This window comes from Trachemys scripta, chromosome 1, assembly GCF_013100865.1.
Source record: "Trachemys scripta elegans isolate TJP31775 chromosome 1, CAS_Tse_1.0, whole genome shotgun sequence".
Classification (NCBI taxonomy): domain Eukaryota; kingdom Metazoa; phylum Chordata; order Testudines; family Emydidae; genus Trachemys; species Trachemys scripta.
In genome coordinates, this window is record NC_048298.1 from 126,339,123 (window position 1) to 126,366,757 (window position 27,635).

A 27,635-nucleotide genomic window follows, 5' to 3' on the forward strand; every position below is an offset into this window, starting at 1 on the left:
CTGCTGTGTGACACTGTATGATTGAAACGTGACCAATCATATCATTAATATTACCACTGTTAGACAGTTGCAACAAATCTTGTACAAAGTATGCCATGTAAGATGTCAATGGAAAAACTATGATTTGCTGAATTGGATACAATACAAAGATGATACATGCATACAAACAGAATAATCTTAAATTATGAATATTGACTATGTACCAGTATTTCAAATGTGTTTGCTCCTAGAGTAGCACCCACAAGGTAATTTACATCCAGTCTGGACAACACATTGTGAATGGACTATTCAAGTTGATGGCCCTTTAAAGGACACTTAACTCACACAACAGACGACAGAAGAAGCCCAACACCACCCAATGGACCTTCCTGTGGACATTTTAGCCAGAATATGGGTAATGGCTGCTCCTATGACTCATCAAAGCATGCAAGGGCATGTGACTTGCTCATGTGACCCTGGACACAATCTTGTGCCTGTAATTTTCCACAAACTAACACAGAGCAGTCCCTCCACATGGGAGAAGGTATAAAAAACCCTGGAAGCATCTCCATTTTGCCTCTTTCCTGCTTGATGTCTGAACTATTGACTTAGACTAAAAGAAGGATTACAACCAATGTACAGAGTACTTTCCAATCTTTTGGAAGTTGTCAGAGACTTTACAAGCCAGCCGTTGGTAACATCACTGCTTCCAAACCTGATACATACTCATTGCAAAATTCTTGTATTTGATTTCCTTAACCATTTTAACTCTCTTCTCTTTCTTTTCTCTTATAAATAAACATTTAGATATTAGATACTAAAGGACTGGCAACAGTGTGATTACTGGGTAAGATCTGAGTTATATATTGACCTAGCTATGTAGCTGATCTCTTGGGATTAGAAGAACCCTCTGTTTGATGAAATTGGTTTTAAATAACCACTCATCATTAGATCTAGAGTCTGGGTGGTGGAACAAGAGCTGGGACGCCTAAGGAGTCTGCAGTTTGGACTTCTTGTTATTCATTGTGGTGAAACAGAAGTTTACTTTTGTTACTGGCTTGGTATATCTTGTGTAACCACCACCAGTTTGGAGTGGGTCTGCCTCATTTCTAAGCAGTTTGTTCTGAATCTGGTATTCTCAGCTGTGACCCACTGAGCACGGTGACATGCTGTCTTTTGGGAAGCCAGCAAACATCTTTTGGAGGACAGGCAACCTGATGGCCTCACTTTCAATAGCAGCATCCTACCTAGGAGATGTTTGTCACAGGAACAAGCTGAGGTAATGTAAACTGGATTCCTTGCTGCCCTCACCACAAATCATAAATAGTGACACAAGGACAGCCAGCTGCCTACCAAAGTGTTTGAGAGAGGAGGAGCAAGGAATGCAAACTGTCAGGCACCAGCCTATCCCCAGAAGATGACTATAAGTAAGTGATATGCCTCTTGGGAAATGGACAAGACAAGGAGATTTTTGAGGACAGTGGTGATACTAAGGTGACCAGACAGCAAGTGTGAAAAATAGGGACAGCGGATGGGGAGTAATAGGAACCTATACAAGAAAAAGACCCGAAAATTGGGACTGTCCCTATAAAATCGGGACATCTGGTCACCCTAGGTGATAATGAAACTTACCCTTTTCATTATGAAACCAGCAACTTTTGCCAGATTAGCTTGGTTTTTCTCTGAGTTTTTAAGAGTCAAATATCTCCAAAAAACTCATAAATGGAAATAAAAGGCTAAGGATCCTGGCAAATCAACCTGCAAGCTTGGGTTCAAGAAAACAACATGATCCAAAAATTGGGAGGGGGGGGGGTTCTGCAGAGTCTTTAAATTAAGTCTTGATGGCTCTGCTATATTAAGCATATCAGAGAAAACATGAAGGATGAAAGGATTTTTGAAAACAACAATATTCAAAGACAAGGAAAAGCTACTTTGTAAGTCCCTTGGCATAGTCACCCATGATATCACCACATTCCATGCCTCTTACACTGAGCGTGCTGGAAGTATTTAGGTTCATGAACTCCAGCCTCTCACTAGCCACTCCTTGTACAGATATTATAACTGGGGCCACAATGTTCTTTTAAAAAGTGTTCCAAACTTAACCCTGAAAGACTATGTATTTTTCTCTTTGAGAATGAGTAGCTTACTCTTACTGGAGTTTCCAAAATGCTATTATTGCTTTGTTTTGTATTGCATATTATAATATACTAGCTTGTATACGTCAACGTGAATGTAATAGAGAAGCAGTGACTACAATTTTAATTGTTAGTTGCAATTAATATTGCGATAATTTAGCTGCAAGTCACGTATTTCAAAGTCAGGACAGAATAGTGCAAGAAGAGGAGGAACAAAATATAAAACTGTGGAGACTGCATAATAGTAGTTAAACATTCAAGAGGGATGTGATTTTGTTTCAGTACTCCCCGTAGGTATTTATAGTAATAATCATGACTATGTAAAGATGGCATCTTTCTATGTAATACCTGTTCCATTTTGAGATTTTTGGAGCCATTTCTGCTCACTTTAATTACAAAAATAAGATTTTAGTACTGTTTACTCCTTTACTGCTAGTTAGCCTGTACAATTAGAGGAAATTTAGCAGCATGTTATTCTGCCTCATTTATCACCTACAGATTTGTCAGTCAAATTCCCATTGAAAAATTCTTATTTTGTTACTGATGAGCAAATCAGCAAGCATTCATTTTGACTTTCAGATCACAAAGTGAGTGGACAGGGCTGATACTCGGGGGAAAAGAAGTCTTAAATTGAATATATCCATTCTGCAAGTCGTTGAAAGGCAAAACACAGAATGCTATTTTCATTCACTTTTCTGCATGTAACCAGACTTCAGCTTAGTATTAATGAAAATCTTTGGGAAGTTAAGGGCTTCTGCAAAACAGTTGTCTGCGGTGTATTCAACCAATTCATAATATAGAATCTGGAACACAATATGACAACTTGTACTGCAAAATACATCACTCAGCCTATGAAGTAGAACTGCTAGACCTCAAAAACTAGCATCTTTCTTAATTTTCAAAGTACATTGTGATGTGACCATTTTTTGACAGACCCACATGCACATATGCATGAAAATTATAATTAGAAGTAGAAAGAATAAAGATTGACCCACATTGCTGACATGAGTCCAGGTCAATAGCTTTCTGTGTATCAAAGAAAAGAAATTATACCAAAATGTGTAAGTGCATATTGCAATCAGTAAAGATTTATCGTTTTCCCCTGTTGTCATGGAATTCACAGCAGATATGAAATTATGTTTGCCATGAAAAATGTTAGATTCAAACTTTAGCAGTCCCCTGCCCCCACAGAGACACAAGCCAGAGAGGTCTGGGCTAATCCACTTTGCCTGGGGTATGGAGGGAGTGCAGGAGGGCAAGACGGGTGTGGGGCCTTGGCTGGAGCCAACTGGCCTGCTCTTAGGCTCTCTGGCTGAGCCTGCAGCAAGGGGAGAATGAAAGAAGAGTTTTAGAAAAAGATGACCTGACCCTCAAACAGATGGTGAAAGACTCTAATTGCCCATCAGGGGTCTTGAATTCAATGCAGTGCAGACCTCCTTAAAGTAAATGGTTTTGTATGACACAAGAACGTCTTAATACCAACTGACAAGAGGGTGCAGAAGGATACCACTATCTCCTGATTCTGGTTTGTATATTCTAGTTCACCAAAGAATGACATATGAGGTCTCAGATGAAAGCTGGTGTCACACTGGTCATCAATATAATTTTGTAGTGCATGTACAAGTACTATGTAAAGGGTTATGTATCTGTACCAGAAAATTATGTTCTTTTGCATGCAAGTTAAAAGCAAGCCATCAAAAGGTGACACGCCTTAATCTGGTTTCTCCAGACAGGAGGTAAGAGTTATGTATCTCTCTGTCCAGATGTAAAGTAAGCATCGTAATCTAACACAATGGATCTACATCCACATATGAAGTCAAATGTTAACAAAGATGTGAAACCAAAATGGAAAAGAGCATACAAGCGACACAAAACCAAAAAACCATCAAGCCAATAGGGGTTATCCTGTCTATGAGTAAAGACAATGAACATTGGGGGTATTTCTAGAAGGCAGAGACAACATCCCATCATCCTATGCCTAGGAAGTAAACAGATGGCATGTTTTCATTCATGTAAGGGGGGCCTGAATCAGCCTTGGTTGAAAACATTGAAGAGAACTTTGTGTTAGATAAGCTTCTTTACACAGGAGATTAATCAGTTAGTCAAGTGTAGTCTCCAGAAAGCATGTTATGAATTTATTTTATATGTAGCCATTTGTTTCCAATATCCTTACTCACTATCTCCTGAATGTCTAATCTTTGAGGATAAACTCATTCTTGTTTTCATTATAAATGTATCTCAGTGCTGTAGCATTAAGTAAAGAGATAGTCCTGACAAGTTGAGTCTAACAAGCTGGTGTGTACTGTTCCTTTGGGAATAGCAGGCCTGGTAATTCTGTGAATATTCAGTGAATAAAGGGCTGGACACTGCAGGGAATGCCTTGAGTATTCAGGGATTGGTGTGTGCCCATCACTAACTGTACAGAGATAGCAAGGCCTGCGGAAGCCTGGAAGACAGTGCTTGTGTTGCCGGAGGCTGGTGGTTTTAGGGAGCTGTTCTGTGGCAGGCACAAACAAGACTCTTTCACACTAAGGGCAGGTCGTAGTTAGGGGCCTCACAACCCTGGGTACTCTTGAGGAGCATCATGGTATGTTCAAGTGGTCTCCTCTGCACCCAACAGCAGGAGCATCTGGATACCAAGAAGGGGCTAGTGCCCAGGGCCACATGGCAAGTTGAAATGGCCAGTGGAGGAGTGTGGACCTAACTGAGTTTTCATAGGTTCAGAACACGGTAATGGAATACGGCCTGCAGTAAGCAATAGAGGGAGAAATTGGAAGGACTCTGTGTAGAGCCCTGGAGATAAGCAAAGTCAGTTCTTAGAATCATAGAATATCAGGGTTGGAAGGGACCTCAGGAGGTCATCTACTCCAACCCCCTGCTCAAAGCAGGACCAATTCCCAACTGGACCTGACCTTAAAAACCTCTAAGGAAGGAGATTTCACCACCTCCCTAGGTAACCCATTCCAGTGCTTCACCACCCTCCTAGGAAAAACTTTTTCCTAATATCCAACCTAAACCTCCCCCACTACAACTTGAGACCATTACTCCTTGTTCTGTTATCTGCTACCACTGAGAACAGTCTAGATCCATCCTCTTTGGAACCCCCTTTCCGGTAGTTGAAAGCAGCTATCAAATCCCCCCTCATTCTTCTCTTCTGCAGACTAAACAATCCCAGTTCCCTCTGCCTCTCCTCATAAGTCATGTGCTCCAGCCCCCTAATTTTTGTTGCCCTCTGCTGGACTCTTTCCAATTTCTCCAAATCCTTCTTGTTGTGTGGTGACCAAATCTGGACACAGTACTCCAGATGAGACCTCACCAATAGAGGGGAATGATCACGTCCCTCAATTTGCTGGCAATGCCACTACTTATACAGCCCAAAATGCCGTTAGCCTTCTTGGAAACAAGGACACACTGTCGACTCATATCCAGCTTCTCATCCACTGTAACCCCTAGGTCCTTTTCTGCAGAACTGCTGCATAGCCATGCAGTCCCTAGCCTGTAGCAGTGCATGGGATTCTTCCATACTTCTTCTTGGGTCAGGCTGAAGTACTTGATGGTCAGGCTTGATGTTCAAATCCCAATCTCCCCTTCATACTCCCAATCTCTGCCCCTGACTACACCTGGTCCCAATATCTTTGCCCATTAAGTCCTATTTTCCCCTCTCCTGGCTCATCATCTGATCTGTATCTCCCTGTCCCCCCCCCTTCCCACCTACCCGCCCTCTCAGTCCCAGTTTTCTACCAGTGGCTCCTCATCCAATCACAGTCTCTCCAGCCCTTTCCCAGCTCCTTGTCCCATCCTTCCCTCTTTCCCCCGCCTGCCATGATACTTTGGGTAATTTGTTTATGTACAAATTATGAAGTTCAGTTTGATTTTATGAAATTGCTATATCCTTATCCTTTATGGCTGCTTTACTGTGTTCTGACTCAGGCTTCTTTTGCTGAGCAGACAGAAGAGTGGCAATGACATATCTATCCAGGAACAGGTTGACCTTTAAAGACTATCAGCACCTGATTAGATTTGACATGGGGAAAACAAAAGAGTAAATGCATCATAGAAACAGGCAATTTTCTTCCATCTTTTTGCAGGGAGTTGGGGTTTGAAGGAGTGGAATTTCCCCAAGAATCAGAACAAAGATCAGGTGCTAATGCTTTGTACCTCTTTCAAGTATTCATCCAATGATTTCAAAGCCCCTTACCAATACCAATTAAAATTTTAGTTAAAAAAAAAATGCAGTTTGGTACTAATTATCCACATTCATTTTACATATAGTGTAACTGAGACACAGTAATACAGCCAGAAAGAAATAATGTTTGAGGGGTACCAAACTTAGCTTTTTCTTAACGTACTTTTGAATATGCACTTTTAACTTTCCTGTATTCTTCCCTTATCTGTTAGAATACCTCTGTGATTATATTTATAAAATACTCTGGCTGTTATTATAAGCAAATAAATCTGGCTCAGGATAGTGCAGCTCAATGTATTACTTTGTCTCTTCCTCTTTGAGCTCTTTCCCCTCCCTATATATATAAAAAAAATTGTTTCCCTTAAAGCACATACTGTTCTGAAAGTAGCGGACACTAAGATGTATCAAAACATTTCAATGCTTGCTGTGTTACAGCATCCATCAACAGCCTCCTTTCATGTGCATTACCCTTATATACAGTGTTTTCAGAGTTATGCAATGGAAAATATAACCAGTTTGGACTTCAAGTATTTTACTGGTCACATCAGTAGTGTCCATTAATCAGTGCATTTTTAACTAGACCAGCATAAGTGACTCCAATGAATTCATTAGAGTTTCACCCATATGTAAAGTAAGATCATAGTGAGTTTATCTGAAAATTTGAAGATAAAAGAGGAAACTGCTGTAGTTACTGAAAATCTTGCAAGTCTATATGGAAAACTCTGAGCCTCCATTATATACACAGAGGAATTAAATCAAACCAATGTAGGATTTTTTTCTCACTTCTTCCCTCATGTGGCAACTGGGGCTATTCCTTGTACTGTAAACCTCCAACCCAGCAATCGGTTCTGTATGAGTGGATCCTTCTGCAGCCAGTGGGCTCCACATGTGCGGGAGGACTGCAGAATGGTGCATACACAAAGCTCTAATTGCAGGATCAGAGCTTACGTTTGTACTATAGGCAAGTCCAGCATTAGGCAGAATCAATAGGAGCCATGGCAATGGCTTTGCCCCCTACCTTTCGGGAGACCCCTCACTTTGGGGGCTCACACTGTTAATACGCACCCAGGACCAGGTGACTCACTCCAACATCCCACCCATGGACTTCTGCAGTGTCTGGAGACATTTCTTTAGCTAGGACAGCTGGCTCCACTTTCAATTTTCACACTGGAGGGAGGTTTTGTGAGTGGTGAAAGTGGGGAGAGATAGGAATGTTCTTTACAAGTACAAGTAGCAGGCTGGAGAAGACTCAGAAGAGAAAAGAAGTCTGAAGAGGGCATGTATTACTTCGCACAGCAGGGGGGCACGGAGGGTGTGCGCAAAACTTATGTCCCATTCGAGAATAAGGTGCATTGAAAGAACTACTGTCACGGAGCTGCAGGTTCCACAAAAGTAGACCCAGATCTCAGAGTTTCCTGGTGAGGACTCACACATCTGGTTATTTTGGAGTAAGCATTGCTTTTGCTTTCATGCTTCTTAGATGAGTTAAATAAGCAACTTGACTGAGTTCACAAGTCAACCATTACCACACTCGGGGGATTGGGATTATTTCCCTATCCAGTGTGTTTTACTGTTCATTTATCCATGAGCCATCATGCTACCTAATCCCTTCATTTGCTGAGATTGGATGGAAGTTTCTCAAAACCACTTTAGGTGTTATTAATCTAAACTAATTTTAGAAAAATCTACAATCAATAATCAAAGCAGTTGATCAATGACTGCTGTATTTAGCTCATTTTATTCCCTCTCCAACATTTGTGCCATTTTAAATTTAAAGAGAAGGTAGCAACATTATGAGAGCCCTAGACCACATACTAACCCACATTTTGTGTTAATGGCCATCACTGTTAATTGGAAAATTAAAAAAAGAAAGAAAAAGTAACAATGTATCTATTCTGGAGGACATGGAAGATTCCCACCCCCATCCCCATCCCAGCCAAACCTAGTTAAAATGAAGAAACGTTAACCTGCATACAAATAGAGAGACACACCATTACTTTAATGATACCAAAGAAGCACCTAGTTACATCTTCTTTTACTGTTAACTACTAATGCAACTGTGACAGTTTTAATCCAAAGAACTCAAACCATATGCAGACATGAGAGGTAAGTATTCCTATCCCCGTTTTATAGAGGGGTAAATTGAGGCAGGCAGAGAGTGTGAAACAGTGAATTTTCCAAGCAGGACTGGGAGCTAAGACAAAAATCTAGACTAGTGGTACTTCATATGCAGTACTCATGGGTGAATCTCTAATGCTAGTGTCTCTCAAGTCTTGAGAGGTTTTTTTTAATAAATCTTCATTTTTTTAAAGCTGCAAAATACTGGACTTGATCCAGTATTGATCCAGAATGGGAGGTGTGTGTAAGGACTGCAGGATTGGACCCATTAAAATACAGAGGAAAAACTAACATCTATAGCAGAGTTATTATAGCTGAGCATACAATGTCACTGTTAGCTTTACTTTGTTTTTTGTTTTTTATAAATTCTACAATCATAGCTTTTTTTGTGTGGTCACTTACGAAACTAAACTTTCTGTGTATGTAACCACGGTATCGAATGCCTACGTGGCATTTAGACTGGTGCAGAATAAGAAAGAAGAGGAAGTAAAAACAAAAACAGACTTCACACACTCTAGTCAAGTGGCCATATGTTCCTCTAGTTCACAGAATTCAGATCTCATTTTTACTGGCAAATCAGCAACAAACTTGTTCCCTTCTTACCATCATTTGCTTGGATTTTTGCCAACATTTTAAAACATTTTCTTCCCAAAAGAAAACATCACCAGCATCATTTACTACAAACTCCTGAAAATGCTTATAATGCAATATTACAGGCAGACGTTCAACAGTTCTGCCTTTTGAAAACATCATTTAAACACTAAAGCTTTTTCATGTCAGAGAGATACTATGTTCAATAAGTGCTGCTGACTGAGAAAGAAAGATATAAACAAGGAACCTTTCTTGAGATGAGGTTCATTTCTTGTCTTTATAATCACAAAATATTTCACTGTATACAGGTGCAAGTCTGAGTAACCTCACAACCATGTAATCTCACAAGCCCACAGGGAACTTCTGAATATAGATGTGTTTGGAAAGTCTACAATTTTGAGCTGCAAAGTACAAATATTTTATAGCTAATTCTTACAGCAACATCCAATGTTTTTCCTGCTGGTGTCACAAACTAAACTAATGATAAACCACTGGATCCCTTCCAGCCGATCAGAATTCATCCCAACTATGCAAGTCTGGCATTGTTTTTGCCAACAATGCATTCCCCAGAACCTGAAAAGCAGTGAGATTTTGGCTAGCCAGGAGGAGAAAAAGGGGTTCTAGTTCATTTAAGATTCCCCCCACTGCCTCTGAGTTTTGACAGAAGGGCAATAACCACAACAACAACAGCAACAACAACAAAAGGTGAACCAAAGAGTGAAAGAGGCTGGCTGACAGCGGTGAGGAAATGGAATGTGTACCAGCGGGTGGGAGGTTATTTACACCCACCCTCCCTCCACCCGTAACATTCTCTCACCATGGAAAAGCACCACCCATCCATGGGATCAGAATAGAACCAGGTTTCATGATCTGCTGTGGGCGTTGTGCTGTCTGTTTTTTGGGGAGTGGGGGACCAGGAAGGAATTTTTCCCTTACAGCCAGATTGGCCAGGGCATAGTGAGGTTTTTCCCCCACCACCACCTTCCCCACTGTAGGTCAGGGATCCGGTGGGGCAGGTCATGTGTTACGTTAAGAAATTGCAAGTTAGCAATGTGACAGGTGTCCGTCCAGGGCAGATACTTGTTCTAGAGGGCGTGTGTGATAGTTGAAGACACCAGGTATATTTAGCTATACTGACCAAAACACTAGAAATGTACAGCTAGTGTTATACTTTCTCAGAAAGGACAGAACTTGTTACTCCCTGCCCCTGCCTCAGCAAGAGAGAGACATTTGCTGGTGCTAACCTGGGTCACAACTTCCTGACACCCCAGTCTGTTAGCCATTAGCAAATCTCTCTTTCACTGAAGCAAAGGGGTAACAAGATGACCCATAGTTTTGGGTTCCCCGAGAAAGTGTCACAGTGGTGTAGTTGGCAGGACTTACACACAGTTTGCTGGCTGGCTGATCTTCGCCACTTCAAGCACTGATAAATTAGAGTCTACAAGATTCAGAGTGAGAAATCTGGAAACAAATGAAAGTTTATGTTTGTTACTTGCTGGTTGTTTATTTCGGGTAAAGGAAATAGAACAAAAGAGTATAAAGATGAGTAAGCAGCAGAAGAGGCAGGATGAGCAAAGAAACACATGCTGAACTCAGCATGAAACAGTTAGCTGTGTGCACAGTGAAATCTGCCAGCTGCTAATCAGAACAAATTGGAGCTATTGGCCCCACTGCACTCATATGTCATGAGGCAAGACGAGGCACCTGCTCCACACAGAGGGTCTAGAAGGGGCCCCCTTTTCTCCTACAAGGCATGCAGGAGACCAAGCAGACAGTTCCCCAGGCAATTCAGCAGAGATGGTGAGAGGCGCCTGGAGTTGGAAAGGCAGCTTGTGGAGGAGAGACACATGGAACTGGCGGCCAATTGTCAGAGCAAGGAAGCAGAACTGGCGCAACAGAAGCTTGCTGACCAGGACAAACGCAGGCAGTTCAAACCAAAGAGGGTCAATTCATGCCCATGGGACCCGGATGGAAGGACATAAGGATGTGCCTGATCAGGAGCTGGCAAGCAATCAGATGTGATACAATGAATCCCACTGCTCTGCCTATCGGTTGAGTCATTATGGACACAAGCGGCCATTCTGAGATTCTGAGTGGGAATGTGGGAAGTTTTTCTTGATGTGTTATTTTCCGTAATGATATAACAGGGTTGAGCCCAAGGGCTCAAGCACCAGCCTACCATAACATTACTCAGTGGTTAAGGGGGGAAACTGCATCAGTGCTGAGTGTGTCTGTAGTACAGACAAAAGTTGTTGTGGCCCAGGATTTGCTAGGAGTGATGAGTCACTGGTACAGCTAGGTAACAGCTGTGGGCCAGTACTCTACAGAGAACAGAAAAGATTGCTGGAAGTGGCAAGATTCAGATACAGCTAGGAGATGCTCAAGGTCAGAACTCCACTGAGAGCAAAGAAACTGAGGCTCAGCTAGAAGGTGCTGTGGCCTACAATTTGCTAAGAGCAGGGAGTTACCAGTAAAGCTAGGAAATAGCTGTAGGCCAGTATTCGGCTGGAGCAGGGAAAAACGTCTAGGTGCATGAGACACTGGCATAGCTAAGAACCACTGTGGGCCAGAACTTTGCTGGTAGCAGGGAAGACTGTGTGGTAAAAAGATCTGGTTTCATGCCTTCGGGCATGACAGAACTCTTTATTGGTCAGGGTGACCCAGATGGGCATGAAGCAACCACTGGGGAAGTATGGATGTTAAGGAAAGGGACAAGTAGCCCTTAGGGATTCCACTCTGAACTAGACATAATAATTATATTCCATACACAAAACTGAAAATAACAGGCATGGATGGGTTCAGAGGGGCTTTGAATTGATACCTGCAGAGTAGCCAGTGGCTAAATCTACTGTGTCAATGTTGGGAGGAAGGTGTGACAGAGAGGCCCATTGGTGGTTCACTACTCTGTGTCAGCAACTCCTGTCAGGCCTGATAAACTCACTACATCTAACACATTGCTGTCATAATATTTATCTATAAAGAGTGTCTGTAAGGTATCAATGAAAGGCAGTAACACATTGGACATTAATATCACTGTGAAGTATATGTGAACAATATATAAGGAATTATGGATACTTACTGATATTATGCTTTAAAGTCTATAACTAAACAAAGGGAGAAACAGGTTATCATCCAGACAGGAGGGAAGGTAGTTATTGCACTACCTCTAATGTAAATTAAGCACTGTGAAATCAACACAAAGGAAGCCCCATTTACACTCAAGTCAACTGGAAAAGCCAGGTTGACTGGGGGACTTGAAATGAGCACGGGGATACATAGGAGTCTGAACCCCGGGGGGTTATCCTGATTCTGTAAGCAAAAACAATCAGCTCTGGGGAAACATAAGGTGAAGCAAAAAGATGTTTGGGTTATCCATTTCACTGACAAACACTCCTGGTGGAGGGAAGTGACTCATGAAAAATCTGGATCCTGATTCGACTGACATCAGCAAACTCTGTAAAAGGATGAGGATGGCAAAACTGTGTGTGTTAGTCTCTTAGAAGTAGGCTATATTTTTGTTCTACTTATAACCAATTCTGTTTCTACTATCTTTACTTAGTATCACTTTTATATCTTTATTAATAAACTTCTCTTTGTTTTATCATAAGTAGATCTTGGTGCTCTAATATTAAACAATGTGTGAATTCTTGGCTGAATCAAATAAGCTGGTGTGTACACTGTCTTTCTGGAGATAGCTAATTTGGTAATTTCACTGTAAGTGCCTAGTGACAGGGCTGAATGTTCCCAGGGACAGCTCTTCCAGGGGCCTTGGGAACTGAAGTGCACCAAGTGTTACCTGCAAGGCAAAATCAGGGCTGGCCCCTGAGAAGTTTGTCGGGATGGCTAACAGACTGGGGTAACAGGGAACTGTCAATCTGTTCAGCACCAGCAAAGCTCTCTCTTGCTAAGGCAAGGGGGGGTAACAAGGTGACCGGTAGTGCTAGGCTTCCAGAGCAAGTGTCACAGATGGGAATAATCCAGCAGCAGGGGAGAAACTAGATGACCTAAATAGTTGCTTTCCATCTTTAGTTTTGACTTCACATACTGCGTGGGCTGCATTTCTACAGCAGGGGCCTGCTCACACAGTTATTCTGTAGTAGTAGTTAAAGACAATGCATGTGCAGGGGCAAGCAGGTGAGTCTTGGAAAGTGTCTGCATGGTAATTGGAATCAACTAACTAAATGGGTTGTGATTCATCCCTCTAATTATTCCAGGGCAAATCTATGTGTAGATATTCTGCAAAGTGGGAATTAAAACCCATTTATTTATTTTGGTTCTATATACTGCAGAGACAAGCATTGCACCCTAAAAGAAGGCAGACTCAGGATCATCCTGACCTCTTGTGGCAAGGAGTTCCATAGCACTCCCCCAGCTCCCTGGATTTTCACATTGGTCTGTGTCAGCTTCAGCATCTCTACTGATTGCAGCTGTTGGGGGCGGGGAGGGAGCGCAGGAGGGAGGTCTGAGAAGCAAGAAGTCTGAGAGACAGCTGAGCCTCAATTCAATCAGAACTTTAAAGATCAGAACCAAGACCATAACAATGCAGAAACCTCTTTTAGAAGTGTCACCCTTGCTAGTAGTCTCAAAAGAGAGGCCATGGATTGAAAGGGTATGGAGAATTAAGTACCTCCTCACCCCATGATATTGTTCCCACTGGATAGATAGAGGCACATAGGCAGGGCACCATGGAGAAGCTATGACTCACCATTTTCTGGGATATTTCTGCATTGTGGATAGAGGATGTAAGTCACTTGAACTAACAAACCCTTTCAATGGCACTATATTTGCTAAAAATAAAACTTAAAATTCACAGGAGGGAGTACAATTGTTGTCATAAAATAAGTTTATCTTGCCCAAGCAGTCAGAATAAGAAAAGCCACATCAGAGAATATCAAAGAAGAGAAAGTGAGGGAAATGCTGTCTTGAATAGCAAACTCTATAATGAGCTCATGCTTCTTCTATTTGTAAATGAGATAAGAGCCTCTGTGAATGAGCAACAGCTAAGGATAAGATTAAATAAACTTGGTTGCAGATCCAACCCTACATAAGGGTATGTATCAAAATGCCTCAATTCATCTGCTTGAGTTGATACAAAGCTTAGAAATGTATGCCATCAAAGCTCAGACAAATATGATCCAATGAGAAGAGCATTTCCCTTTGAGGACTCCTGCCTTCAGTGTACTTTCTTAAGCTCCTGTGAGTCTTTTTTTATTGTACATGTACTACTTCTCCTGAACTAAAGGCTGCATGTATGAGAAAGGGAGTGGGTTTTTTGAGGTTTAGTTCCATGAGTTCTGGGTCACAGAATGTAGCAAAATCTTCAATACTGGACTGTGCAAAAGTAAATTTCTACTGAGACCCTCATTCGGAACAATTGAGCATTCACAAATCTGTCAAATAATTTCCACTAAAGTACCAGGGGAAAAAACATTTCTATTTAACCATTGGGATATTTGTTGTTCATGTTAAATAAACCAACTAGAAAAATCTGTTAAACCATAGCTAGCTGTTTATCTACTGGAAGTGAAGAAAGCTGCCCTCATAAACAGGCACTTAAACTTTATTTTATCCTAGACCACCCACAGTGTGCTTACTCATCACACACAGGCTTGTTGTAAAACAAGCAGTGGGATAATTCTAACTTAATTTTAAGGTTTGAGTACTATGCATTGTACAGTAGAATTAATTTTAAATTCAAACTAAATATGCAAAAGAGTTCAAGCTACCTTACAGCTTTGACTACTAGGCAACAAACATTAGAGAAACCCAAAAGGGATAATGTAACACTGCAGAGAAATAAGACTTCAGTGAGAAAGAAAAATCACATCAATATAAAAATGAGAGGCTAAGGATGAATTTTAGCTTTTGTGCTAAATGAGTGACTTTCAAGTAGAATGATACTGTCATCAGTGTTCTCCCTACTGACTTCATCTGTATACCTAAGTGACCTGTAGGGATGATGCTTAAAGGAGGGTACCATTTAAGATAATGGTATCCATATTGATAATGGATCATAGAAGTGTAGGACTGGAAGGGACCTCGAGAGGTCATCTAGTCCAGTCACCTGCATTCAAGAGAGGACTACGTAATAGCTAGACCATTCCTGATATGTGTTTGTCTAACCTGCTCTTAAAAACCTCCAATGATGGAGATTCCACAACCTCCCTAGGGAAGTTGTTTCAGTGTTTTACAATCCTGAAAATTACGAAGTTTTTCCTAATATCCAACCTAAACCCCCCTTGCTGCAATTAAGACCATTGCTTCTTGACCTATCCTCAGAGATTAAAGAGAACTATTTTTTCTCCCTCCTCCTTGTAACAACCTCTTATATTCTTGAAAACAGTTATGTTCCCCTTCAGTCTTCTGTTCTGCAAACTAAACAAACCCATTTTTTCTATCTTCCCTCACAGGTCATGTTTTCTAGACCTTTAATCATTTTTGTTGCTCTTCGCTGGACTTTCTCCAGCTGGTCCACATCTTTCCAGACATGTGGCGCCCAAAACTGGATACAATACTCCAGCTGAGGCTTTATCAGAGCAGAGCAGAGGAATTACTTCTCGTGTCTTGCTTACAACACTCCTGCTAATACATCCCAGAATGATAATCGTGGGTTTTTTTGTTTTTTGCAACAGTGTTAACACTATTGACTCATATTTATCTTGCAATCCACTGTAAGGATGAAGGACAAAAGAATCTGTTTCCTACCAGGTTATCAACAGAGTGATCTATCAGCTACACTGTATTCTCTCTCAGAAAGCTTCAACATCCTATTGGATGCATTAGTCTCATTGGTCTCACATCCTTGAAGAGACCCAAAGGAGGACCTTGAGCTCAAACTGCACAAGGTAATACACAGCCACTTGGCTGCTGACAATATGACTATGTTTTCTATGAGCAATAATTATCTACATTTACTTCATCCCCCCCTTCCACCTTTTCTCTTAGCGCACCCATTTTTATATTACTAGTGAATTAGACCAGCTAGCTTGATAGCCAGATGTACTACATGCATGTATGTATTCCACTCCAAACTACACATCATAATTCTATCCTATACACAATACTGAAAACCAGTAAATCAGATAAATCAGTGTTGTGTGGTCTCTGAAGTTAAATAATCTTCATTTTCTGGTTTCCTTATGGAGAAATGTGTCAAAAGTAGAAAATAGCGTGAGTTCCCACTGTCCAATCAGGAGTGACATGAACTTGATTCCACAATTGTGTTAGCAAATTCACTGCCTCTCAAGGCCTAGAAAGAAAGAGCAAAACTAATATAGGAGGTTTGCACACTGCACATCTAAAATATAAGGGCAGGTCTTCACTACGGGGGGGGGGGGGTGTCGATTTAAGATACGCAAATTCAGCTACGCGAATAGCGTTGCTGAATTCGACCTATCGGAGCCGACTTACCCTGCTGTGAGGACGGCGGCAAAATCGACCTCTGGTGGAGTAAGAGCGTCGATTTGGGGATCGATTGTCGCGTCGATCCCCGAGAGATTGATTGCTACCTGCTGATTCAGGTGGGTAGTGTAGACCTAGCCTAAGACCTCTGCTCTCGTGCTACTAGTCCTTGCCTTTGTGAGCACTAAATATGTGAGTAAAAGTTTAAAAACAGAAGAAGAAAAAAATCAAAGCGAGCACAGGAACATGTGAAAACCTATAGTGAAAGTGTCCATTAAAGGAAGAAAAAATCATTAAATTAAATTAGTGATCTAATATTCGTATTGGTAAAAGGACAAGTTACAGAACTCATTGAAAAGGATTCTGCAGTAAAACTGCTGAAGTAACTAACCCTTATAAAAGTGGCTTTATTAGCTCTGTGTGTTTAGCTAGCTAACATCAGTTTTAGCCAATAATATTTTAATAGTAATGGGCACCATATACATTGTAGACAGCTGATTAAATATAAAAACACGATCAAGATGATCGATTCTTGCTATTCTTGGGGTGTAAGTACGCCTACAAATGTAAGCCAGAGGAGATAACTATCAGTAACTTATGAAAAATGCCATTACAGCAAAGTGAAACAGTCATGTGAAATGAGAGGCACAGAACTCAATATAGCGTGCAATGACTATAAGCTTCAGTGCCCACATACTAAGCGTTTTGAACTGTAATAGTCTGATACATTCATTTTGACCCAGAGACCAGAGATAAATTGTCTTAGCAATACAAACAAACAGCTAAGCAATCAGGGCAAGGTTTTTGGAGAATATACTGATAAAATCTAAAAGCGTTTTTGGGGCGGGGGAGGGGGAACAGCCCTGGAGATAGCAATTTTAATCTAAAGTAAAGGAAAGCATGTAATTACTGTTCCAAGTGCCAATGTAATAAAAAAAGAAAGAAACAGAAGAGCAAAAGGGCACGGTCTGACCTATTTTTCTATCTAACCTGAAAAGTAACTTTTAGTGTCCCCAGACTCAACACAGCAAACTTCGTCTATACAAAAAAAATTTAACATTTTAAATTGCACAGTTGTATAACTGTAGGAACCAAGACATCTAAGAGGAATGGTTGGGTTTTGAAAAAATCTCTAATCAATTAATTTGATTTCCTCAACAAAATGATTTAATAAAATAAGATTTGAGGACTCATCTTAAAACAGTCAAAACCATGTTTGAAGCCAGCACACTTATCTGTCAGCTCCCTTTACCTATCAAAACTGTCCCCAGATTTAAATATACAGATGTAAACTAGAACATTAGTTTACAATTTGTTAGCACCAGAAATAGAAGAGTTATCTGGTATTTTATTTAAACTAAAAAAAAATAATTCTGAGATAATTCTTTAGTTGTTGGATTAAAATATGGCTCAAAGCACATACCTATCAGAGACATTTTTAGGTATGAAACATATAAACACAATGAGGTACTAGGGTTAAAATAGCAATATAGGTTGGTCCAAAACTAGTTACTCTTGGTAGGTAACCCAACAAATAAGTTAGCCATAAGAGGTAAGAAAGAAGAGTTCAGTATCCTAGACTAACACACATTCCTTTTAATCATGGGGCACACACATACTTGCCTTTGAACTACTCACCCATGCTTTTTGTGTTTCTTGGGGTGAAGACACTGGCTTGTTGAAACAACCCAAAATATACATGGTATACAATTCATAGTGGCCAATGAGATGATTGTATCTCATGCCAATTATGGAACCTTTTCCCTATCTTTTTTCTAGGAAATTCCACTGAAGATAAATTAAAAAAAATAAGATTTAGTCAACCAAAATATTTTTAGAACTCAGGAAAGGATGCATGACCTTAACTCTGCCTCGTGTGACTATAGTGATTACAATAATTCAGTCACATACTATCTGAACCACAGCACAATGGACTACATCCTTAGATGAAACATCCTATACTACTATATACTATTTTGTGCATGTCAAACAGAGTCCAGAAGAGTCACTTGAATGAAATGAACAGTTATTTATACTTATATAACATTAGAAAGGCTCCAGTAGCAACTCTGTAGTTGTGGTTGTGTTGAGATTTACAGTTCTAGAAGGACTAATATCTTTTTAATGAAATGAACTTGTTTGAAAAGACAGATTTGGCTTATTTAAGAGCTGGGTGGGAAAGGTTTCCCATCCCATAAAATTTTTTGAAATTTCAAAAAAAAAAAAAAATAATAATAATAATCCCATTCTGCCTCAGAACAAAACAGGGACTTTCTGAAATGTTTTATGGAAGGGCCAAATATACATTTCCGAGAGACACTCTGCCCTGAATAGCCAACAGTCTGGTGCGTGGTCAGGATCTTCACCTGAGATGTGGGTACTACAGTTCAAGTCCCTCCTCTGAATCAGGCAGAACAGGGATGAACCTGGGTCTCCCACATCTCAGATGAGGGCCTGCACCACTGGGCTATTGTGAGGTGGGTCTCCCTCTATCCCTCTGACCAGAAGTTCTATCCTGGACCTGAGAAACCTTTCTGCCAAATGTTTAGCTGAAACATTCATTCCCACAAAAATGAAATGAGTCACAATTTTCCAAATAAACAGTTTTGTTGAAAAATTCCTGACCACTTCTACTTATTTATACATCTTTGGTTAGGTGAATTTTCTAGCTAATTTTCCAGAGAACGAAGAAACACACACACACACACACACTTTTGCAGAGGAAGTGTTTAAAAAATTCAGAAGCTTTCACCTTTTGGTTCAAATGATATAGATAATAGAATAGTGTTCAGATTATGGATTTTAGTTTATGCATAGTAAACTTGCTGCAAAGCCTTTTTGTATAAATTGTTTTTATTTTTTAAAAACTGATTGTTTTTCATAACATTTTAATTCATTGTAAGATGAAGATCATGTTATTTATAAATAATTTCCGTTTTTCAACAACTTGCCCCATCTGTGACAAATTTATCACACTTTTCCATCTTTTCCTATAATCCATCCTATGTAAACCCCTCAGCCTTCCCACTCAGTCAGCCTTCTGCTCCAAGACCCACTACTTATTCATACCCTCCACCTGCCCCCAATCCCAACTGATCTACCTCTTCCTCCAGACCCTAAGTGAAATAGCTAGCATTGTTATGTAAGAACATGGGTATGGCTGCAGAGACAGAAGCTCATCCTCCATTCCAGAAGGCAGGGCTCTGGACCACAGAGAGCTGCAGTCACCACAAATGATCCAAGTGTTAAATATATGCTTTCCTACCTTAAAAAAAAAAAACAAGAACATGCCCCCTCCAAATATGATCTTCCTGCCCTCACCTTCTCTACCCCAACTTGATCCACCAGCAGACGGATTCTTTCCCCAACCCTTCAACTTATCTGCACACATCTTTCCCTTTGTTTGCCTGGGTAGGGAGAAGGGGAGAAGGCATTGCTGCAACGCAGTTGCTCTATAGAATTCAGTCTCTCTGAGCGACACACTCCATTAGCAAAGGCTCAGGCAAAGAACAATGGGACGGCCTGTCCTGCTTTCTGAGGATCTCTCTGCCTGGCACAAGGAGCAGCCCTCTCTGTCACCATGTGGGACAGCAGTAGACAACAAGCAGGATGCTCTTGAGCAACTGCAGCAGGGAAAAGAGTGCAGCAGGTCAGTACACTCCCTTCTCACAGAGTGTGCTGAAGAAGACACACTTTCCCCATAGCTACAGGCCTGGATGCACAGCACTTTTCTCTAGCACTGGAAAGTCCTGATACACTGCACTTGAAAACCACTAATATTATTTAACGGAGGTTTTAGAAGTTTCTCATATCACTATAGTATCTAAGTACTCCCCAGTAAATTAAATCCATAGTGATGACCCTAGTGGACTTTATAGAATTTCCTGTTCATATTCCCTTCCTTGATTATAGGAGCATCTGATTAGGGGCTAATTTTTTTAATCATGCCAATTATTCAGGCTTTGCAGACATAAGGATTAGTCCGGGCAAATAACTGATTTTTCCATTGGGTAGCCAAACCAAAAAATCTGAAAAAAATTCAATTCAGATCAACTGAAAATGTTTTGTTTTTTCTTGCTGGAGCAAACAAAACAAAAAACAAAACAAAAACATTTTGTGTTGAACTGAACATTTCATTCAACCCAAAACAGGGATTTTTTTTGGTTTTTGGTCTGGGGTGATTACACTTGTAAAAAAAAATTATTTTAGCTAAATTTCTATAAAAAATAAGCCAATTTTAAAAGAAAATTCAAACTGTTTCATTTTAAAAGTGTTAAAACATTTTGAGTTTTGTCATTTTTCCCACCAAAACTGTTTGCTAACTTTTACCCAAATTTCCAAATAATGTTTAGCTTAAACTATCTGTCTGAAAAATTTCACCCAGCTCTAGTAAGAATAGCCTAAATCCTCGAAATCTGATTCCAAACCTTTTCAATATTGTGGTTACTTCAAACTTTATTTTAAAACTTGGTGGCTCCCCACAACCAAACATAGTTTTTGTTTGTTGTTGTTTTTTTTACTGACTCAAAACTTTGATTCAAGAGGGATACTAAAGGTTAGATGATTTTTCAATTTTATTAATCTACATACAGTTTAATTATATGATCTGCTCTAATCTTGATTTTAAAAACTATAATTTGAAAATATGGATTTCGTGGCATGTTTGGACAGGCTAAAGTTTTTTTTAGAAGAATGGGCCTGCTTCAAACTGAATAGTTGCACAATGTTTGTTTAAATCTCTTATAGTGCAGGATGTAAATTGTTTTTCAATTTTAAATGATTTCTATGTTTAGTTTTTACAAAAATCATTGCTGAAAACCTGGACAGAGAGATAACAGGAAGTGAATGGAAGCAGCACTTTCAAAGCTTCATCACTGAGTTATTTGTTCTCTCCATTAACAGAAATCTGGAATTCCTGGTTTGTTAGATTTGAAACGTGATCACATTCTGAAGAACAAGCTGACAATTCTAAGAGATTTTCCTGAGCCAACATACTTAAGCTTAGAATGGAGTCAACTGTTACCAAGAATGGGTTTCAAATCCAATCAGTATATGGTGATTTATGTTCAACTGCATGAAAATATTAATCAAAATGGGAATACAATCCAGACAAATGAATTCATATCTTTATAGTATTTTGATCACTTTCACCCTGATCTTTTAAAAATTCTGATAACACTGGAACACATCTCGGTAACTCTCTTTAAATATGGCATCTCCAACAACAAAGCTTATTCATGAATCCCCCTATTTTCTCTTTCACATCTAGTATATTTGTATTCCTATCGTGAAATGCTAGGTTCAGTGCTTTCCCACGTAAGTTAATGTAGTCAGAAAGTTCACATTACACGTGTAGTCAGCAAGCTCTGTTTTACCAAGGAGAAAAATTTTGATATCATGCAGTTTAAAGATGCGTCACAACACTTTTCCACATGACAACCACCTGACTTCTCTGAGATACAGACACTGCGTGTGGTCAGAATCTCTCTCTCCATGCAGCATACCAAACAACGTGCGTTCACTGCCTGGGATTTTATACAATTAACCTTCATACACTACAAATGTATTGAAGATCTTAATTATTTCCTCACTTGTGATATGGGTTGGATTTATTTGCAAAATAAAAGTGCTTTCTCTCCCTCAGCTCCCTTGCCCCAATCTGCTAGTGCTTCTGCTGCTAACGTCAGCCATGAAGGGCCTTGTTTTGCCCTCTGCTCCAACAGGGGGCTTTCAGCTGAGAGACTTCCTGCTGAATGCTTCTCCCCAACGGAGTCTCTCAGCTGAGGGTGCCATGCAAGGGAGGGCAAGAGAGACTCCTAGTGCTGAGAGCTGAGCTGTAGCATCATAAGACACAGACCCACAGATAAGACACAAGTGATTTTTAAGCCTACTTTAGTAGTCTCTTAATTAGGAAGAAAACAAAAATGGGCATGTTGATTAAATTTTTTCCTCAAACACCCATTGCTTCCCCATGAAACTTTTATGGCTCCCCAAGAAAGTCATGGCTCACAGTTTGGGAAGCACTGCCCTAAACCATTTCTAAAGTGTTTTCTCTGTCAAAAGTAGCATATGGTAGAAAGTGGTATAAAGGTTTTATCAGCATTGGTTTGGAATGACATGCATGACTCATTTGCCCAAACAAGCCGTTCTAACCAATCACCAGGTATTTTCTCTCTCAAATATATATATATACACACATGTCTCTGTAATATTTTATATACACACACAGAGATAATTTTATGTAACATATGTGTATATATTACTAGAATATATATTCTCTCACACAAAAAATTGTTAAAGAACTAAAGTTGATCCCTGACACAAAATCATAAAATCAAAGGGAAAAACACACACTTAAATTCATATATATTGCCAACACACACACAATATGAAAGACACAGACATATTTATCCATATGCAATACACAACATCCGTCACATGTTCCCCACCACTCTCACTGACATACATCTAGCCCTAATTATGATTGGCCTCTCATCTATGGGACATTGGAAATGTGTGTCTTGCTTTAATTCAGGCTTCACAAAGAGAAATACATGCCTGAATGGTGTTTGAAATGTAGCCACAACATGATTGGTAGATTTGTTTCATTGCGTAAAGATAGATTGAAATAGATGAGAGGATTGTAATGTGTGTTACCAATGTTATTCTGTGTGGTTCAATCTTAGTGGTAATTGTAGCGAAGATTGTGTGCATATTGGTGAGGGTAATGGAGCAGGGTGGAGACTGCTGTGCATGAGTACACATGAATGTCCTGCTTTAACTGAAATTCTCAGTAAAACCTGAATTATGGAGTCCCTACTAATGCCTCTATAATCTGTATACACACACCACTGCAAGTCTACAAACACAAACTATTTAGATTATTGCCCAATGCCCATATATCATAGGACCTTCACATAAAATAAAATAAGACAGCAGGAACATGGTCTCTCTTCCATCAACCAGCTGAGTGTTTGTTCAGATAATAGGTTTTGGTGTTGGGTGAGAGGGTTTTTTTTTGGGGGGGGGGGAAGGCGGGGGGGGCAAGAGGAGGAGGGGAAGTGAAGTCAAAGAAATGAATATTATATTTTGTTCTGAAATTGGTAAGGTTATTAGTTACTTATTTCTTGCAAGAACGAGTCCCACAATCTAGAATTCTAGAGGATGATTAGAAAAACAAATAAAAAAAGATTATATTCTAACAAATATTGTATTCTTATAATAATTTCTTTAGGACTTTTCCATTAGGAATGATTTATTTGCTACACACATGTTTGTAGCATATATAAAAAGATATATGCTGACAAAAAGCAAGCTGTTAGTCTACAGTATGTTGTCTGGTGGATAAAGTACAATATTAAGTTACATCTTTGAGAAAATATCCTAAACATACTTGATCAGTTTAATGAAATACTTAACCAACCCCAATGTGGCAGCTTGTCAGTTTAACATTTAGGAAATTCAGGTGCTTAAAGTAAGTTTATAAGTTTGTTGAAAATAAATGACAAATCACATTTCCAAAACAGAAACATTGTTTAGTTTTTGTCATTCCATTATAATACAGTGCCCTCTACTGTCCAAATAACATCACTTTTTTCTCTGCATTTAAATTTCTTGCTGAAATATAAACTACACAAAATTAAAAATGGAACAGAAGTATGCCAGATTCTTTGAAAAACTTACTGTATTAACATTTGTATATTAATGCCAATATTTTATATAATATTTTTACCAAACTTTGCTACTTTAAAAGAAAGTACGTCTCCTTCCTTGTTCATATTATTTGGATGTAATTTCATATGTTGTAAAACTGAGTTTAAAAACACATACTGGCCAAGAACAATTCGAGGTCCCCCCCAATAATTCTAAAACTGAATAAACTAGGAAAAATGTATGAGTAAGTCCCACAGATTTGGAAATCCAAGTGAACTGCACCTCAGTGGTAAGAAATTCAGATGCAAGGAAACCATTAAATTTAAAATTAAGGGGGGCATTTTTGACTCAGTTACATTTCTCTCATTGTCATTGGAAATGAGTCAGCTACTTCCCAAAAATACCCACTCTTCAGATACTTGCTGTTTAGATGCATGCTGCGTATTTTCTAGCTCTAATATATGAAAAAGAAATTACCAATCTCTACCAATTCAGTCCATGCAAATATAAAAAAAAAGATTTTCTTCAGAACAGCCACAGATACCTGTATTTTTAAGAAGTCAGAGCTTTTAAGAGATTGAAGTTGAAATAAAATTTGAAAGAGCTTGAATTATTGTTTTTCATTAAGGAAGTCTATTGTACTTGACTATGGGTGATAATATAAAAAAAACCCCACAGAAGTGTTTTTTGGGCAAGGTTAAGATGAAACATAACTTTAAAGATAAATCCAGATTTCATAATTATAGGAAGCATATGCCTGTGACATAAACTAACTTATTTCAATTTGCAAACACCCAACACCCATCCAAATTGCTTTTTTACAATAACTAAAACCAGTATTGAATATAGTGTACAGAACGAGCTATGCTAGCTTGACTGCAAATCTTCCTATAGTCCTCCATATTAGGTTCACCCAAGGATGAGGATGACAAGGCAACAGTTAGGTTGCTGGTGTGCTGAGACCACAGCTTATCATGCTGACTAATACTGTCTCATTGTACTCCCCCATATATCTGTATCCACCTGTTGTCTCTTTTCTTGTTCTTAAATTGTAAACTCATTAGCACAGAGACTATCTTTTTGTTCTGAGTTTGTACAGCATTCAGCACAATAGGGTTTTAGTCCATGACTGGGGCTCCTAGGAGCTCTGATAATAAAGTATAAAATAATAAAAAATAAATACCAGTGTAGCACAATGGATTTGTACAACAGCAACAGGGTCAAAAAGCAGAGTTCAATCCCTTTAAGACAAGAACATTTTTCCTTTTCTCCTCCCCTTAGATATTTGCGGGTTACCTATTTCGGCTTTTTCATTTTTTGTTTAAAAAATGACAAACAAATGTAACAAAAGTAGGCAACCCGTAATATATTAAAGAGATATGTCTGCCCCCACTTACAACTAAGAATTCCCCCTGCTGCTTTTGTCCCTCTGCTTGCTGATCTAGTCTCTCAGCCCCTTTTGCATGATGATAACCACCGTCCTTACTACCCACCCATTGGTGGCATTGCCCCCCCGCCCCATTTTCTCTCCCCTTTCTCCTCTAACAGTATTTGTCCACGACCACCAGTGGTGTCCTCACTGCCAAAAAACACCCTGGAGAGATGGAACGACAAACATTGAAAATTTGCACTAAATGCCTGATTTTTGGAGGTGCTGCGCCCTTGCAGTTAAAGTCAGAGCCTCTGAAAATTGAGCCCAAAAGCATCATGCAGGCCATTCCAATGTTCAAGCATGACAAAAGCCATCTTGGTTTTCATTTTACTGTTGCCTACAAGCACATGAGTCCTAACAGTTTTCTGTGGATTCAGGTTATACCATAATATAGATTATCTGATTTACACAAGATATGATTGTGATGTTACACCCCATATTCTTCATAGAAATATGGTTATGATATGAATATGGCATAACTCAAGATATACTTAATGCAAGATGGCTCATGTAAGATATCATTGGAAAGGCTATGATTTACTGAATGTGATTATCCAGTTTGTATGCATGTATCATTTCTGTATCTAAAGTTAGAAATATTGACTATGTAACCATTACAACTGTGTGTGTATTCTGGGGAAACGCCCACCAGACAGCAGGCAATCCTCCTGAATGACCCATTTAAGAATAGAACTCTGAAGATGCTAATCTCCCACCTTCCTGAGGTGCTTCCTGGGATGCTGCATTGACACCACAAGGTCAGGTGATAATGTCACCTAATGAAAAATACCCCCTTAGAGACTGCTGGTACTTTGATGGGGATCAAAGAAAGGATTCCCGCCTTAAGTAAATCCTTTTTCAGGCCTGGGAAGGGGGTTGATCTGGACTCCTACCCAACAAGAAGGACTGCTGAAGGAACCTGAAGGGACAAAGGAACAAACCTGAAGGGAAAGATAGGGGTGAGTCCAGACTGAGAAAGGGATCCAGTTTGTAAGAAGAAATAATTGGAACTCTGATTTACAGAAACTCTACAACTTACCTAAAATAACATTTAGGGTGAGAAATTGCTTCTTGAAACGAGTCTCTTTAAGATCTTAAGCTTAGTATGCGTGTTTTGTTTTATTTGCTCAGTAATCTGCTTTGTTCTGTTTGCTATCCCTTATAATCACGTAAAATCTGCCTTTTATAGTTAATAAATTTGTTTTGTTTATTATTAAACCCAGTTTGTGCAATTTCTAACTGGGGAGCAAGAAGTTGTACATATCTCTCTTCACATTGAAGGAGAGAGTGAGTTTTTATGGAGCTTGCATTGTGCCTATCTTTCTATACATCGAAAAACAGTAGTATTTTGGGTTTATTCCCCAAAAGGGGTGGGCACGTGAGTGCTGGGTGAATCCTCTCACACAGAGCTGACTTCAGTCTGTGTCTGCAGCTGGGTGTAGCCCTACCTATGTGTGTGTGTGTGTGTGTGTGTGCTGCAAGAGGCCGGAGAGCCTAATCCAGCAAAACAGGGAGAGGGAATCCAGGCTGATGGAGCAGAGGGGCTCAGTGAAACCCCAGTACATCAGGTGGCATCCCAGAAGGGGGATCCAACCCATCACAATGATCATTTCATTGACATATCCAGCATCTGTCCTTTATTTAACAAAACTAAAAATAGATAAACTGGATGGGGGGGCGGCGTTTGTACAGATAGTAGATAATGTTTTCACCCCTCAGCTCACAGTAGAAAAGATTTGCAATGTACTCATGTTGTATCTCAGAGCTGTGTACTCTGACTGGGCTAATGGACATGGACAACAAACTCACTTATACCCTGTGAATATCCCAGCCTGAATCTGAAGATTGAAAGGACAGCTGGAATTTCTTTTGGTGTTTCAGTTGGTGTTCTTCTGGTTTGTTCACTTATAACCTAAAATGGACACTCAAGTTAAAGTCATTTTATCTGAACATACTGAAAGAACATTAAAATACAACCTTGTTTTCACTATTTATACTATTAACTTTGGGAAATTCTCTCTCAGCAGACAATGAACGGAGAAAATAGTCAGCTTTGGATTGCTCAGCTTCGGACTAGTTTGCTTCAGACTAGTCCATTTCATTTTTGGTTTACAGTTAGTTTCCAGCTAACTTTGCTCTC

The 27,635-nt window shown here is 39.7% G+C and overlaps 1 protein-coding gene across 1 annotated transcript in view; it reads right to left on the reverse strand.

The window, feature by feature from the left end:
* The window catches only part of LOC117871880 (potassium voltage-gated channel subfamily KQT member 1-like), a 466,257-nt gene that overhangs the window by 265,982 nt on the left and 172,640 nt on the right, over positions 1 to 27,635 (reverse strand). Inside the window, exons 14-15 of the mRNA XM_034759710.1 lie at positions 3,110 to 3,140; positions 1,765 to 1,794 (exon numbers count right to left, since the gene is read on the reverse strand). Coding sequence (XP_034615601.1) covers positions 1,765 to 1,794; positions 3,110 to 3,140 — 61 coding nt within the window. The remainder of the gene's footprint in view (positions 1 to 1,764; positions 1,795 to 3,109; positions 3,141 to 27,635) is intronic.